Source organism: Thamnophis sirtalis, unplaced genomic scaffold (assembly GCF_051295495.1).
Source record: "Thamnophis sirtalis isolate CommonGarterSnake01/CBP01778 unplaced genomic scaffold, rThaSir2_p1.2 scaffold_4, whole genome shotgun sequence".
Lineage (NCBI taxonomy): Eukaryota > Metazoa > Chordata > Lepidosauria > Squamata > Natricidae > Thamnophis > Thamnophis sirtalis.
Genome location: NW_028261384.1, coordinates 48,886,242 through 48,900,117, shown reverse-complemented (window position 1 = coordinate 48,900,117; position 13,876 = coordinate 48,886,242). Strand labels below are relative to the sequence as shown.

Sequence of the window (13,876 nt, the reverse complement as noted above, 5' to 3'; positions counted from 1 at the left end):
TGTTTAGGAATCAGTAGCTAGGTCAATATTTCAGCCAACCTGAGGAGGAAGCCGACCAGCCAGGACTGAAACAAATAAAAAACCTTATCAATAGAAAATAAGTTTCTGAGGAAAGATCTGACCATTAATATGAGTCTGCTAATGTAATGATCTCCCAAAGCAAGCTCAGAAATAGCAGGTCTTGTTTCACAACTTAAGTTATTGTTATTCAGTTGTTGGACCCTATCTTGACTTTAGTTTTATTTATAGATCGTAAAGTATTAATCACAAAGGACTAGGTTTAGTTTTGACAGTTCAAATCAATAAAGATATCTGGGTTCTGCTTGCTAATTTTTGGCCTATGGTCAAACATGTATTCCTGCTACAAGAATTTTGGATTACATCTGGGATATTAATTTTTGCTTGGAGTCATATAGCCATTTATCTTTTTATGGAGAATACAATCTAAATACTTAAGGGGTTTATTTCAAATCCCACAATGTGTTCCCAACATTGTCTTACACCATAAGGCTGGCAAGACAAACACTGAAATTCATATCCCTCTTCAATTGGCTAAAGTTATTTTTTTCAGCTACAGTGTTGCTGAATAAATGATGATTATCGTCAGTCTTTGGAATTCTGGCCACCACAGCATCCCACATTCAAATGATGATGATCTTGTTACTTGGCAACTGTCTTGTACTTACAAAGTTGCAGTATCCCACAGTCATGTAATTGCAATTTGCTACCTTCCCTGCCAGCTTCCCAAAAGCAAAGTCATTTGGCAGAATGGCAGACCAGAAGATGGATGGTGCAACAGGACAAGACTGGGAGATGGACAATGTGTGGCATAAGTGAAAGAAAGTCAGGAAAACTTACCGGATTGACTTGCAATGTTCCCTGCTGGCTTCCTTATTGACTTTGCTTATGGGAAGCTGGCAGGGAAGGTTGCAAATGGCAATTGTGTGACCATTGAAGTAACCTTCATAAATGTGAGCCAGCTGTCAAGCTTCCAAAATGCAATCATATGCCATGTCAGTGCTAGAATGGTTGGAACTTCAAGGACTGGTTATAATTACCATTTGTTCAGTGTCATCACAACTTTGAACAGTTGCTGAACAAGTGGTTGACAAATACAGACTACATTTAAAGTGCCTAATTGCAATTAAAAATTGATTAGCAAAGTGAAATTATATAGGCTATTGTTCCTAGTAATGTTTCATTAGTAACACTAATCTGGAATGAATGTGTTCCATTACATTAACAGAGTCACAAAAATAATAAGTGGGACTGGTAGTAGAAAAAACGATTTGAATGATTGGCAGCTATTAGCTTGCAAATGCATACTATACAGAAAGTGTGAATTATCTTGTGCTTTGTTGAGAAGTTTGCCCAGTCCTCTAGCTTGAAGGGAGAAACTTAATTTCTGAAAACCCTGGTAAATGAGATTGATGGATAATTTTTTGTGGAAAAAAAATAGCAAAAGACCATCATTTCTACAATCATATTCCTGGAATAGAGACTCATCCTACAAAGGAATAGATTCCTAGAAAGAACTAATGCTCTCCTTCAAATATGTTGATAGGGATTCCTAGAGGTGAAGTTTATGTTTACTTGTACTGGTAATAGAAAAAAGAACATGACCCCTATAAAACATATGGTGATTTACTTGTGTAATATAATAAATGTTCACACATGCATTACCTGCTATTTAGTACTGAAGAGAAATAAATGATGGTACTTCTCAGCATAAATAACAGGAAGAAATGAACTGTTTGACAAGAGATTAACAATTCTATCTAAAATGCTATTTGATTAAAGAGCTGGTCTGGCGATACATAAACAAAACTCAAAATTGTCAATATGTGGATGAGAGAGTGGAATACCGATAAAGACTTCATATTTTTAGGCATTTAGGAAAAATTTATGATAAGCTCTAAGCCTATAGTCTGTCCAATTTTAATTTAAAAAACTCCATATGGTGCCTTTCAAAGCAAAAGTTTTCAGAGTAGCTTTTTGTGTGTATGCCTTCAAGTCAGTTTTGATTCCTAGTAACTGCTTGAAGGACCACCTATAGTTTTCTTGGCAGGATTTTTGAAGCCGTTTATCATTGCTTATTTCCTGAGGCTGAAGAGAGTGACTGGCCCAAGTTCATCCAGCTTGCTTAATTCCTAAGGCGGAACTAGAACTCAAGGTCTCCATGAATAATTTTAATTACTTCATGTTATTTAATTTTAATTATTTGACCTCCACTAGGGGGTAAATTAAAAAACCAGTAATTAAAAATCTCCACTTTGGGAGTGCATGTGTGTTCTTCCTCAGAGCAACAGTGACAATATCATTGAGATTGTAAAAACCTTCCATCATACAAGACTATGGGAGCAAACAGAGAAGGATTTCAAATATCATCTAAAGGTTCAAAAAGAAACATACTAGAAGTTATGGCATTAAATTTAACATTAGAAGAGTCTAATAGTTTTTACACTGAATCTTCAGTGAAGGCAACAGTGCTTGGGAAATAATTCAGCAGAAACATTCTTAGCAGATGTGGATTTTTTCTAACCAAACAGGAACTGAGTACTGTAGATAAGCCAGAAATATGTCCTAAAACAGGATATGCAGACAAAGTCAAAGAAACATTGCAAATATATGCCAGGAACAGTGGAAAAGGAGAATTCTCAGAGAAGCATCCATGACTGGAAAATATTGTTTAAGTTTGTAAAGGAATATACTTATGATCAAACAAACAAAAAATTATGGTAATTATGTAGTTACCTACCAAGTACATCTACATTAAATTAAAGTAACTAAAGTATCTTTACAATCCGTAAGGCATGACACAGATTTTGAGCACCCCTAATATTTGGAAATAGAAATTGTAAAATTTGACACACCATACGTTTATAAAGTAGGTGCTGGAGAGTGTACCTACTTCCTGGGCTTGCCCAATTACACAAAATATATAGACTAGTGTTTTTCAACCTTGGCAATCTTAAGATGTGTGGAGTGGACTTAACTCTCAGAATTCCCTAGCTTAAAGTTGCCAAGGTTGAAAACACTGATATAGATTTATTACCCAATTTTACTGCTTAGGAAGAGTATGATCACCTTCCCTTTCACAGTTTCCCTTCACTCGCGGTTTGTTTGACGTCACCGTTCTTACGCACACCAAAGGGCCGCTGTGCTAGAATCGTTCTTTTGGATTCTAACCGCGCGGCTTCTCTGTTGCTATGACAACAACGGTAGTGTTAGTCGTTGTCCCGGAACCTTCTCGGCTCTTTTATACGGAGCTTAATCATTGGTTCTAAAAAGCGACCTTTAAGGAAAAGGCGTATTTTCATTGGTTCCTGAGTTTGCGGATTTGATCGCTCGTCGGACTGGACCATTTTACTGTGTTTAAAATCAAACATTAGTCTAATTATTTCTACAAAAATAAATAGTAAACAAGAGGTCTGCCACGGTGTGAGCATTGACACTCCAAGCAGGTGAGTGATAGAATGGCGGCCCCAAAATTGGGAGGAGAGACGTGAGGAGATATCGTGCTCGATCTCTCTGCCCCCCCCCCCCCTTGAGATCAGCCTCTTGTTTTGCGATTAGAAGGAAAGGCACGGAGATTGTGGAAAGCAACGCTGGCCGTTCTTCAAAATCCTTTTACGGCCTGAGGTTTAGCATCGGCGCGTGTGAGACCAATGTGGATATGCATGGACAGAGTATGTGGCTTTTCTTTTACTGAAAACCAGGAAAGCGTTGAGGCATCTTTAAAGAAGAGCTGACTTAACTGAGCTATAATAAAGTTCCGTGGAACCCATTCGGCCAAGTAAACAAGGCACATTGCCTCCTCCGTTGTTATAATGCAGATGGGCTCAGGTTAAGAAAGATAAACTTATACTGTGTATATAAATGAGGGCTTCAATTTAATACGTAAGAAGTACAATCTACCATTTCTTCTTATCAAGATTTGTATTAAAAAAATGGGGGGGGGAGCGAGCTCCATTCTTTAAAGATTTCTCACCTATTTCTTTATAGGATACCTATAGGGTAGATTTGAGAAAACTTAAGATAACCAGTTAACCGTATGTAGTATACATACATTTATAGTACTTTTATAGTACTTTTATAAGTACTATAAAATATATTTATTTGTGTTCTGCCTGTATTGTTTTTACAAATAAGATGGGGATGCAATGTGTTGCTAGAAAGCTGGATCTAGTTATTTCAGAAGTCAGCAACGCAAAGGCAATTCAGTATTTGTTCGTTTGCTGGATGTCACCTACCTTACAGTGCAGTCTACAATACCTCATCTATTTCTATAAGTATATACACCATATCAGTAATTGACTTGGACTAATTTCAGGAGCTAAACAGGATCAACTAAACAAATGCCAAACAGGTGGTGAATGCCTTGAGAAAACCAAGACTGTTATACAGGAAGTCAAATATAATGGAAGACAATAATATTTCTCTTCCATAACACTGCTAAGAAAACTAGATGGATACAACCATCAGAAGTCAAGCTTGACATTGAGAGTTCTCTGTCCCTGGGGAATGTCTGATTTAAATGCATGAATGGTTATGGATGAAAAAATGCAATTAGAGCAATAAAGTATTACTTTAGAACTCTATATGTGTGAATATATACTATCATTTTTCTGTTTATCATTCAAAAATACATTTTTATATTAAGGTGTATAAACGTTTTGGGACTTGCACATTTAAATTATCACTTCCTTATTTACAGAGTGAGGGGGAACTTTGTAGAATGTTGCCTTTTTTAAAAATGTAATAGATATGGCCAATAGTTATGTATATCTCCTGCAGACTGTTGACTTTTTTCTGCAGAAATCAATGAAAGAAGATTTAACATTCAAACTACAAGATCTGCTCAACTAATTCTGTGCTCTCCACATCTGAATTCCTTGCGGGCTTGTTGCAACCCCTGCCATTCTACATTAGAAACCACTGCTCAAAATGGAGAGGTATCTTAAAATGAACTCGTAAAATGAAAGCATATACTGTATGTTGTAATGGTTAAACTGTTGGATTGGGATCAAACAAACACAGGTTTTAGTCTGTATTTATATAGGGAAATATGCTCGGAGCATTTTAGCAGATGTTTTTCAACCCAGCATATCTCACAGAATTTCTGTTAATGGCAGTTAGTTTTAAAAAGTCTCCATGTGTGTTTTTTTCTACCTTTAAAGGAAAAGTATAATCTAAATCTTACAATAAATAAACAACCTGATGTACTACTTAAAATCCAAAGGTAAAATAAATTCTACTTAGATATGATTTCATGAGCTGATATTTTAGCATAGGTTTTATTATATATTACTTTTTCAACCAGCTGTTTCTTTTCCTCCAGTTGCTGAAATTATATTCCCATTGTTCTTCAAATGTCCACGAACCAATATTATTTTTTACATTTGTTTCCTCTAAGAATTAATTCTGATTCCTTGAGGGTATAAAATGCCTGATCAACTCAAGAAGGTGAAGACCAGAGAAAAGGCAGCAGATACTAAATCTCAAAGGTATAGTACTTTTCACTAAATGTCAGCAATATTTCCTGCATTTGTACCAGCAGTTAAATAAAGTAGTCTGAACATTGTGTTACATGGTTACTGTTTCTCTGGTCACCAAGTTTGACAGAAATAGCTGTGGTTGACAAGCCTATATAAATGTGGACAGAGATAGGCGATTATAGAAAGATGCATTAGAAAGTTCTTTTTCTACAGAACAGCATGGATAAAATTACATTTCATAATGATATGGTAATTATATATTGTTAACAAGTATATAATTTATTTCCTCCTAGGGATTATTCTGATCTTAAAAGGCTTCTGGCCTTTCTAAATGTCCAGTCTAGCAAGCAAAAGGTACTTCTCCAAATTGCTATAATTTGAATCAATGTTTTTAAAAAAGAAAATCTTGTACAGTGAGTTCCATGGTTTCAATATGCTTGTAAGTTCCTCTAATAAATGGAATGAATTGCATAGAATGAAGTCAGTGAGGTTTTCTAAATGCTTATGTTTTATAATGAATTATTTTGTGTTTTTTGTGTTCTGTTTGCTTTTGTGCTGCTTTAGTATTTTGTTTGATCATAAGTAAAAGATTTTGAGAGTTTTAGATAATATCATTTCATGTCTGTCTTGGGTTTCAATGCTTCATATTTCTAGCCAGAGCAGTTTTCATTAAGAGTTTTGAAAATATGAGGTAGTATAAATTCCAAAAACACTGATTGAACTAGAATTGAATCCTAAGAGACAGTATTGCTTAGATTAGATTTAAATGGATTTGTGAAATAGATCCATTAGTGAAACAGAACTCTGTTGTAGATATTTGACATACCCACAAGGGATTACATAAAAGTACTGTCCCCAGTATTTCTACATATTTTCAGCTTTCTGTTCAGGAAGATCAACATGGGAAGCTCCGTCTCTTCTGTTTTATCACATTAAGGCTGGACTGATTGATAGGTAGATTGCTTTTTGGTTCAGTTCAAGGTGCTGGTAATGATCTATGGATTTCAGCCCTATACCGTAAGATTAACTTATTTGAGGGAACACTTTTCTCGACTTATATCTATTCCATCCCATGAAATCTGACAGGAAGAGCAAGTTGTGGAATCTGATCACAAAGGATACTATTTGATGGGACCCAGGAGAAGAGCCTTTTCTGCCTTTTAAAACATCATTTCCCCTGCGGTCAAATTGGCCCTGATCTTTGTAATCCTCTGGAAGGTCCTGAAAACATGGCTTTGCCATCTGGCCTAAGGTGGTCATGGAGCCTGCTCAGTGGCTGTATTGCTGGTGAAATTGGATGCATGTCTCACAATTACATTTTTATTTTTTTAATGGTTTTTGTTATGCTTTTGATTATTTTGTTGTGCGAGATGCACATAAATGTATGCTACATAAATGTATGAAATACTATACATAGATAAAGTCTAAAGGCAAGGCTGCAGCTTAGCTTCCATATTTTCAGGCTATTAGGCTCAGACCACCTAGCAAGAATTATCTAGAGTTCTACAGTGAGCAGGTTGTATGTTACTGTATAGTCTTTTGTCCTCCAGAGCTAATTGGCAGACTTCAAAGTAAAATTCTACGTTGAAGTTTATTGAAGCTGCTCTCTTTGATCTTTGCTAAATGCTCTTAATTTATTGGCATTTTCCTCCAACAATCCAAATTGTGTGTTTGTGTATTTCTGGGTGTCTGTGTATAAAAATAATCTAAACAAATATCAGTGACTTAAATACAGGGGAATGATAATAATTGTATCAGTTATATATATTTAAGATATCATTATTACCATAATTGTTATGGAATTCGAGTGACAATCATTGATATTATTTTTGTTGTATTAAGTAATTTACTTAACAGTCAACCCTGTTTTGCATTTGCAGTTGCCAGCCCTTAACTTTGAAAATATTAATAATAATATGACCAAGTCTGAACAATATTCTAGCAACTCTTGCAAAGAGAAATATAGAGGTCAATGGGAAGAATCTGCTGAAGCTGTTGAACTGGAAAACTTCAGGTATAATGTATTGAAATTAATTGTTATTGTATTTGTATCCATTTACTTTCAATATTTTTTAACTTTATTCTCAAGCATTTATACAAACTTGAGAATGAGATTTCCAAAAGGTTTGGTTATAATTAAAGTACAGCATTGAATACATTAAAGAACTTTATAAAGTTTTCAGCAGCTTCCAGAAGTTATTGCTAACTTGGAATTGTTTGTATGACACAAGGGAAAAGTATTAAATACTAATAGTCATATGTATATGACTACTGTATAATTTTTATTTAATGAAGTCCAATTTAGCTTTTTTTTTTTAGCCCTCCCACTATTTTTGGCACATTATTAGAAAGGCCAAGGGAGATTTTGGCCTGAAAAAGTTGTCCATTCCTATTCTAGAGCTTCTTAGAACAGTGATGTACTAAGTATTCTTATTCCTGATACCTGAATTTAAGGCATAACTGTTGTATTAATCTATTGATGCCTCACATATGGAAGGCAATGTAGAATTTCTATAGTTTTAAGTAATGTGAAAATTTATATATATATAAATATATGAATTCATATGGAAAATATATTTTCAGTGACCATTTATAAAATGATCTTGATTGAATGATATTTATTCTATTCTACAAATGGCACATTATGAATAAAAAAGTGTTCCTGCCCCACTGCGCAACAAGAAAAAAAGAGATTTAATGCAGGTAGACATTGACTTACTACTAATCACTCAACCACCATTCAGATTTATAGCAGCCTCCCCCAAAGCTATTTATGACCTGGTTCCAGTTACAAATGGCCTCATGGTTATTTTCCGTTATCACAAACCACAGGAATGCTGTGTTGCCTCCCACTTAACTCCCCACATCATTCTCAGTTGTCTTGAGAGGTCTTGAACCTGCTCTGCTTCCCTGATGTGGTCAGTGCAATGATACGGGCTTTTGGAGTGCTGTGCAGACCTAGTTAGGAAAGCAGAATGGATCACAATCTTGCTGGCCCATGTAGTGCAATCCCTGAAGTGACCACTATTTTCTGAATGACCACAATTCAATGCAGTCAGGCTGGAAAGGCAGCCATTTCTGGAACATTTCTATGTGGCCCAGGGACACAGAGATTTGTTCTGGTTTCCTAATGTAGTTTGTGCACCACAACAGAAAGCTAAGATTCCAAATAACACTCCCAACAGAAATAAAACTCCAAGGCAGGCATTTTCCTTGCAGTTCCATTTTATTAGAGATGTCATATTGGCACATTTGGGAAAAGCCGAAACTGAAAGGCCCCAAAGTGAAGTCAAAGTCTCTTCCCCTGCACCCACATGCCCATCACATGGACCAATAAGGTCATCATCCCAACTGGAGTTGTTTCCCAGTTACGCCTCTCCAGGTACAGGTGAACGTCCTTGACTCCCAGGGAAAATAATGTTGTTATGGCTATACATCTTACCCTGTCTCCATCCAACTCCCCTCCCATTTCCCACAGCATGCCCATCCACTGAAGATCAAGATCGCCTCCAGGGCTGAAAAGTTTCAGAGCTTTCCGCAGCATTGCACAGATTGGCTTATGGAAACAGAATGAATTTGTTTGTTGTTGAACCGAAAGTGGCTACCTTTTTGACACAGCTGCATTGAATTGTGATGAGGGGATGAGGAGGACACCTAGGCCCTGCAGTGACTCAGTGGAGAGGAAGGCATGTGGGAACCTGGTGGGAAAACATCCACCAGGAACCAGAGGTGAAGCAGGTCAAAAGGCTGTGGTTGTGGTAGGAAGCAAAACATGAGGTGTCATGGGCTGGAGGAGACTTTGGGATGCCTTGTACAGGTCTGGGCCTGTGGCAGGCATCCAGGAGCCTTTCCCACCCATGACACACACCCTCCTCCACTTAACCACCCACAATTGTTTAACGACTGCATCTTGGAGAGCAGGAGTTGGTGGGGTAAGTAAAGACTCCATTATGACCATAAGTCGAGAATTACCTGTATTGCCTTTATTTGATAGTCAAGGGACTGGAGTTATTAGCAGACATAAGATTGACAGGAAAGTTGTGCATATTTCTGTAGCTGGCTAAATGGTATCTTGGGACAAATGGATGGTTGTATTACCAACCCTTAAATTGGTGAGGCCAGAGTCAGTCATATTTCAGGTGGTGAGGTGGCGTAGTGGTTAAATGCAGCACTGCAGGCTACTTCAGCTGACTGCAGTTCTGCTGTTCAAATCTCACCGGCTCAGGGTTGACTCAGCCTTCCATCCTTCCGAGGTGGGTAAAATGAGGACCCGGATTGTTGGGGGCGATATGCTGACTCTGTAAACCGCTTAGAGAGGGCTGAAAGCCCTATGAAGCGGTATATAAGTCTAACTGCTATTGCTATTGCTATTTTCCAATAGGCATATATGACAGTTCCTACAGTACACAGCATTAAAGATAGTTGCAATATTGAAGGAAGAGGGAGTGACACTGCTGGTGTTTCCCCTGAGACTAAGCAATGAGTCCATACCTGACCTGCAATATGATTGTAGGGTGTTTTACTTCAGGTATTGGTTGGAATGGACTATATATTTTCTGTAATTGATATTTTTATAATGCTTTTCGTACTCTGATTTGAACCTTTTGCGATATCTGGTTTGCCTTTGTGTCTTTAGTATGAATTACAAGAATGAAAGAAATTTTAGTCAACATCCACAGCACAAGTTATTTCAAGATATCTTTGTAGCTTTGGTTAAAAACCGGCTTATTTGCAGGTAAGAAATATAGACTATATGTATACTTGTTAAAGACAAGTATTTGTCTGAAAAATTGAAGAGGTTTTGGGTTTTTAAAATATATAAATTTATATAATTAGATACACCATTGATTCTGTGGTATTTGTCTACCGTATAGGCATGTCTATATATGGATACTCATATGTTAGTAATTAATTGGAACAGGTTGATAGACGACTGTAGCATAAATAGTTAGAAATAATAATTTATAGATATTTGATAGTAAAACTTCATTTTAATATTTATTCATTCTTGAATTGCATTATGTTTTGATTTTCAGTAATGAAAGGAAGTCATGTTACTAAGTTTTATGAGAGGTTTTACTCTCCTTTATTTGACCAGTTTCTAGATAGCTCCAAGAAGGTTGCAGTGTATTTATTTATTTATTAAATTCTGTGTTGCTCATTTCATTTACATGTGAAAAGAAAGATAAATATAGAAACAATTAGAATTCAACATGTTGCATATGAACTAAGACCAAAGAGAAAGACAAAATGAAGGTGAGGTTTTCGTTTTATTCTGACAACCATCTCCAGCAAGAAAAGCCCCCAATCAGAGTCCCAAAGTAACCAGCAAAACTAATTTTTTTAGGCCCTTTCGGAACCCCAGAGGAGTGGGAGTAGATCCCCTCGCTCCTCGAGTCGATAGCCGAGCTGGCAGTTGAGTTCCCCAGACTTATGGTTCTGGGCGATTTCAATCTGCCTTCGGTCGGTGGTCACTCTGACGGAGCGCAGGAGTTCATGGCTTCCATGACAACCATGGGCTTGACCCAAGTAATCCGAGGACCGACCCACTCAGCGGGTCACACACTCGACCTCGTATTCCTCTCGGAGCAGTGGAATTGTGATCTTGGTCTGAGGGGTAGTGAGATCTTGCCCCTGTCATGGTCAGACCACTACCTATTGAGGCTTGACTTTCGGAGACCAAACCCCCACTGTAGGGAGGAGGAGCCGACCAGGTGGTTCCGCCCCAGGCGACTTATGGACCCTTTGGGGTTCCAGACGGAACTTGGGGTTATTCCTGATACTCTCGCCCGCAGTCCGGCAGAGAGACTGGTTGCTGCCTGGCACTTGGCAGCGACGAAGTCTCTTAACCGGATTGCGCCTCTACGGCCGCTCCGAGGCAGTGGATCCCGGAGGGCTCCTTGGTTTACTGAGGAACTCCAGGAGAGGAAGCGCCAAAGGAGACGCCTAGAGCACTTATGGAGGACCAGTAAATCCGAACCGAACCGAGCACGTTTAACAACCTGCACCAGAGAGTACATTCGGGCAATTAGGACAGCTAAGAAAACATACATTGCCTCTCTGGTTGCGTCTGCTGAGTCGCGCCCAGCCGCCCTGTTTAAGATAACCCGTTCCCTCCTAAATAGGAGGGATACGGGCGATCCGCTGCAGGGTAGGGCTGAGGATTACGTCCAGTTCCTCGCAGACAAGGTTGCTCGGTTCCGGGCGGACCTGGACTCCAATTCTGCAGAACCAGCCGAGGCACTAAGGGATGATCTGGTAAGCCATCGCTGGGTTGAGTTTCAGGCTGTTACCCCTGAGGATGTGGACAAGGCGATGAGAGCTGTAGGAGCCTCCACATGTGTGCTGGACCCGTGCCCCTCCTGGCTGGTTGTCAACAGCAGAGAGGTGACACGAGGCTGGATCCAGGCGGTTGTTACCGCCTCTCTTCGGGAGGGGGTCTTTCCCCCCGCTTTAAAGGTGGCGGTGGTGAGACCCCTCCTGAAGAAACCATCCTTGGATCCAGCTGTTTTAAATAACTATCGTCCGGTCTCCAACCTCCCCTTTGTGGGGAAGGTTGTTGAGAAGGTGGTGGCCTTTCAGCTCCAGCGGTCCTTGGAGGAAGCCAGTTATCTTGATCCTTTCCAGTCAGGCTTCAGACCTGGCTGCAGCACAGAAACCGCTTTGGTCGCATTGACCGATGATCTTTGGAGAGCCAGGGATGGAGGCCACGCCTCCATCCTGGTGCTCCTTGACCTCTCAGCGGCTTTCGATACCATCGACCATGGTATCCTTCTGCGACAACTGCGGGAGGTGGGGGTGGGAGGCGCTGTTCTACAGTGGTTCTCCTCCTACCTCTCGGACAGGTCGCAGTCGGTGTTAGTTGGGGAGCAGAGATCGACCCCTAGGCCCCTAACGTATGGGGTGCTGCAGGGTTCGGTCCTGTCCCCCTTACTTTTCAACATCTACATGAAACCGCTGGGTGAGATCATTCGACGGCACGGGATAAAATACCACCAATACGCGGACGATACCCAGTTGTATCTGTCCGCCCTGTGCCAACTCAACGAAGCGATGGATGTGATGAGCCAGGGTCTGGAGGCTGTTAAAGACTGGATGGGGGTCAACAAGCTTGTGCTCAATCCAGAAAAGACCGAGTGGCTGCTGTGTTTCCCTCCCGCGAATTGACCAAGTGTTCCATCTCTCAGGCTGGGGGGGGTCAAATTATACGCCCCTCAGACAGGGTTCGCAACTTGGGAGTCCTCCTGGGCCCACAGCTGACCTTCGAACATCATTTGTCAGCTGTGACCAGGGGGGCATTTGCCCAGGTTCGCCTGGTACACCAGTTGCGTCCCTACCTGAACCGGGAGGCCCTCACAACAGTCACTCATGCCCTTGTGACCTCTAGGCTGGAATACTGCAATGTGCTCTACATGGGGCTGCCCTTGAAGAGCATTCGGCGACTTCAGCTAGTCCAGAATGCGGCTGCGCGAGCGATTGTGGGTGCACCTCGCTTCACCCACGTTACACCTATCCTCCGCGAGCTGCACTGGCTGCCTGTCGATCTCCGGGTGCGCTTCAAGGTGCTACTTATCACCTATAAAGCCCTTCATGGTAGTGGGCCTGGGTATTTGAGAGACCGCCTACTGCCAATTACCTCCACTAGACCGATACGATCGCATCGATTAGGCCTCCGAATTCCATCTACTAGCCAGTGCAAACTGGCAACTACCCGGAGGAGAGCCTTCTCGGTGGCTGCTCCGACCCTTTGGAACGAACTCCCCGTGGAGATTCGGACCCTCACCACCCTCCAATCCTTCCGCGCCGCTTTGAAGATCTGGCTGTCCCGGCTGGCCTGGGGTTAAGATTCCAACCCCACCCGAATTGTGTGACTGTTGTGCTCTCTTTTAATATGTTGTATTGTTTCCATATTGGAATACTGTTTGTCTTTCCCCCCCTCCCTTTTTGAATTGTGAGCCGCCCTGAGTCCCCCCAGGGAAAAGGGTGGCATACAAATAAAGGAAATTCAATTCAATTCAATCTTACCTCAGATGGTGTTCCGCAGTGCAGAAGCCACAATGGACAAGGCTCTTCTAGTTGACCTCACCAGATGAAATTCTTTAATAGGTGGGGTTCACAATAAGCCCCTTCCCATGTGGGGCAAGATAATTCTATTGGGGCAAGATAGCTGTTCAGATAACCTAGACCCATGCAATAAGGGTCTTTAAAGATGATGATCAATACTTTGAATTTGATCTAAAACCAGACAGATAATCAATGCAGAGGGAACAACAATGGTGTTATATGTCACCTTAGGGAACTCCAGAACTGTCCACACCATTGCATTTTGCACCAGCTGTAGCTTCTGAATACTGTGAATACTCTTCAAGGGTAGAGGG

General features: G+C 40.3%; 1 protein-coding gene across 2 annotated transcripts in view; it reads left to right on the top strand.

Annotated features, from left to right (window-relative positions):
- The first annotated feature begins 3,335 nt into the window (after nucleotides 1-3,335).
- NEK10 (NIMA related kinase 10) overlaps nucleotides 3,336-13,876 on the top strand; it is a 163,793-nt gene continuing 153,252 nt past the window's right edge. Inside the window, exons 1-6 of one of the 2 annotated variants that reach the window (XM_087712881.1) lie at nucleotides 3,336-3,464; nucleotides 4,819-4,955; nucleotides 5,417-5,507; nucleotides 5,792-5,852; nucleotides 7,379-7,512; nucleotides 10,135-10,233. In XM_087712881.1, coding sequence (XP_087569007.1) covers nucleotides 5,446-5,507; nucleotides 5,792-5,852; nucleotides 7,379-7,512; nucleotides 10,135-10,233 — 356 coding nt within the window. In that variant the 5' untranslated portion in view covers nucleotides 3,336-3,464; nucleotides 4,819-4,955; nucleotides 5,417-5,445. Of the gene's footprint in view, nucleotides 3,465-3,575; nucleotides 3,690-4,818; nucleotides 4,956-5,416; nucleotides 5,508-5,791; nucleotides 5,853-7,378; nucleotides 7,513-10,134; nucleotides 10,234-13,876 lie in introns of those variants that run through there. The other variant, XM_087712882.1, reaches the window with a different exon arrangement.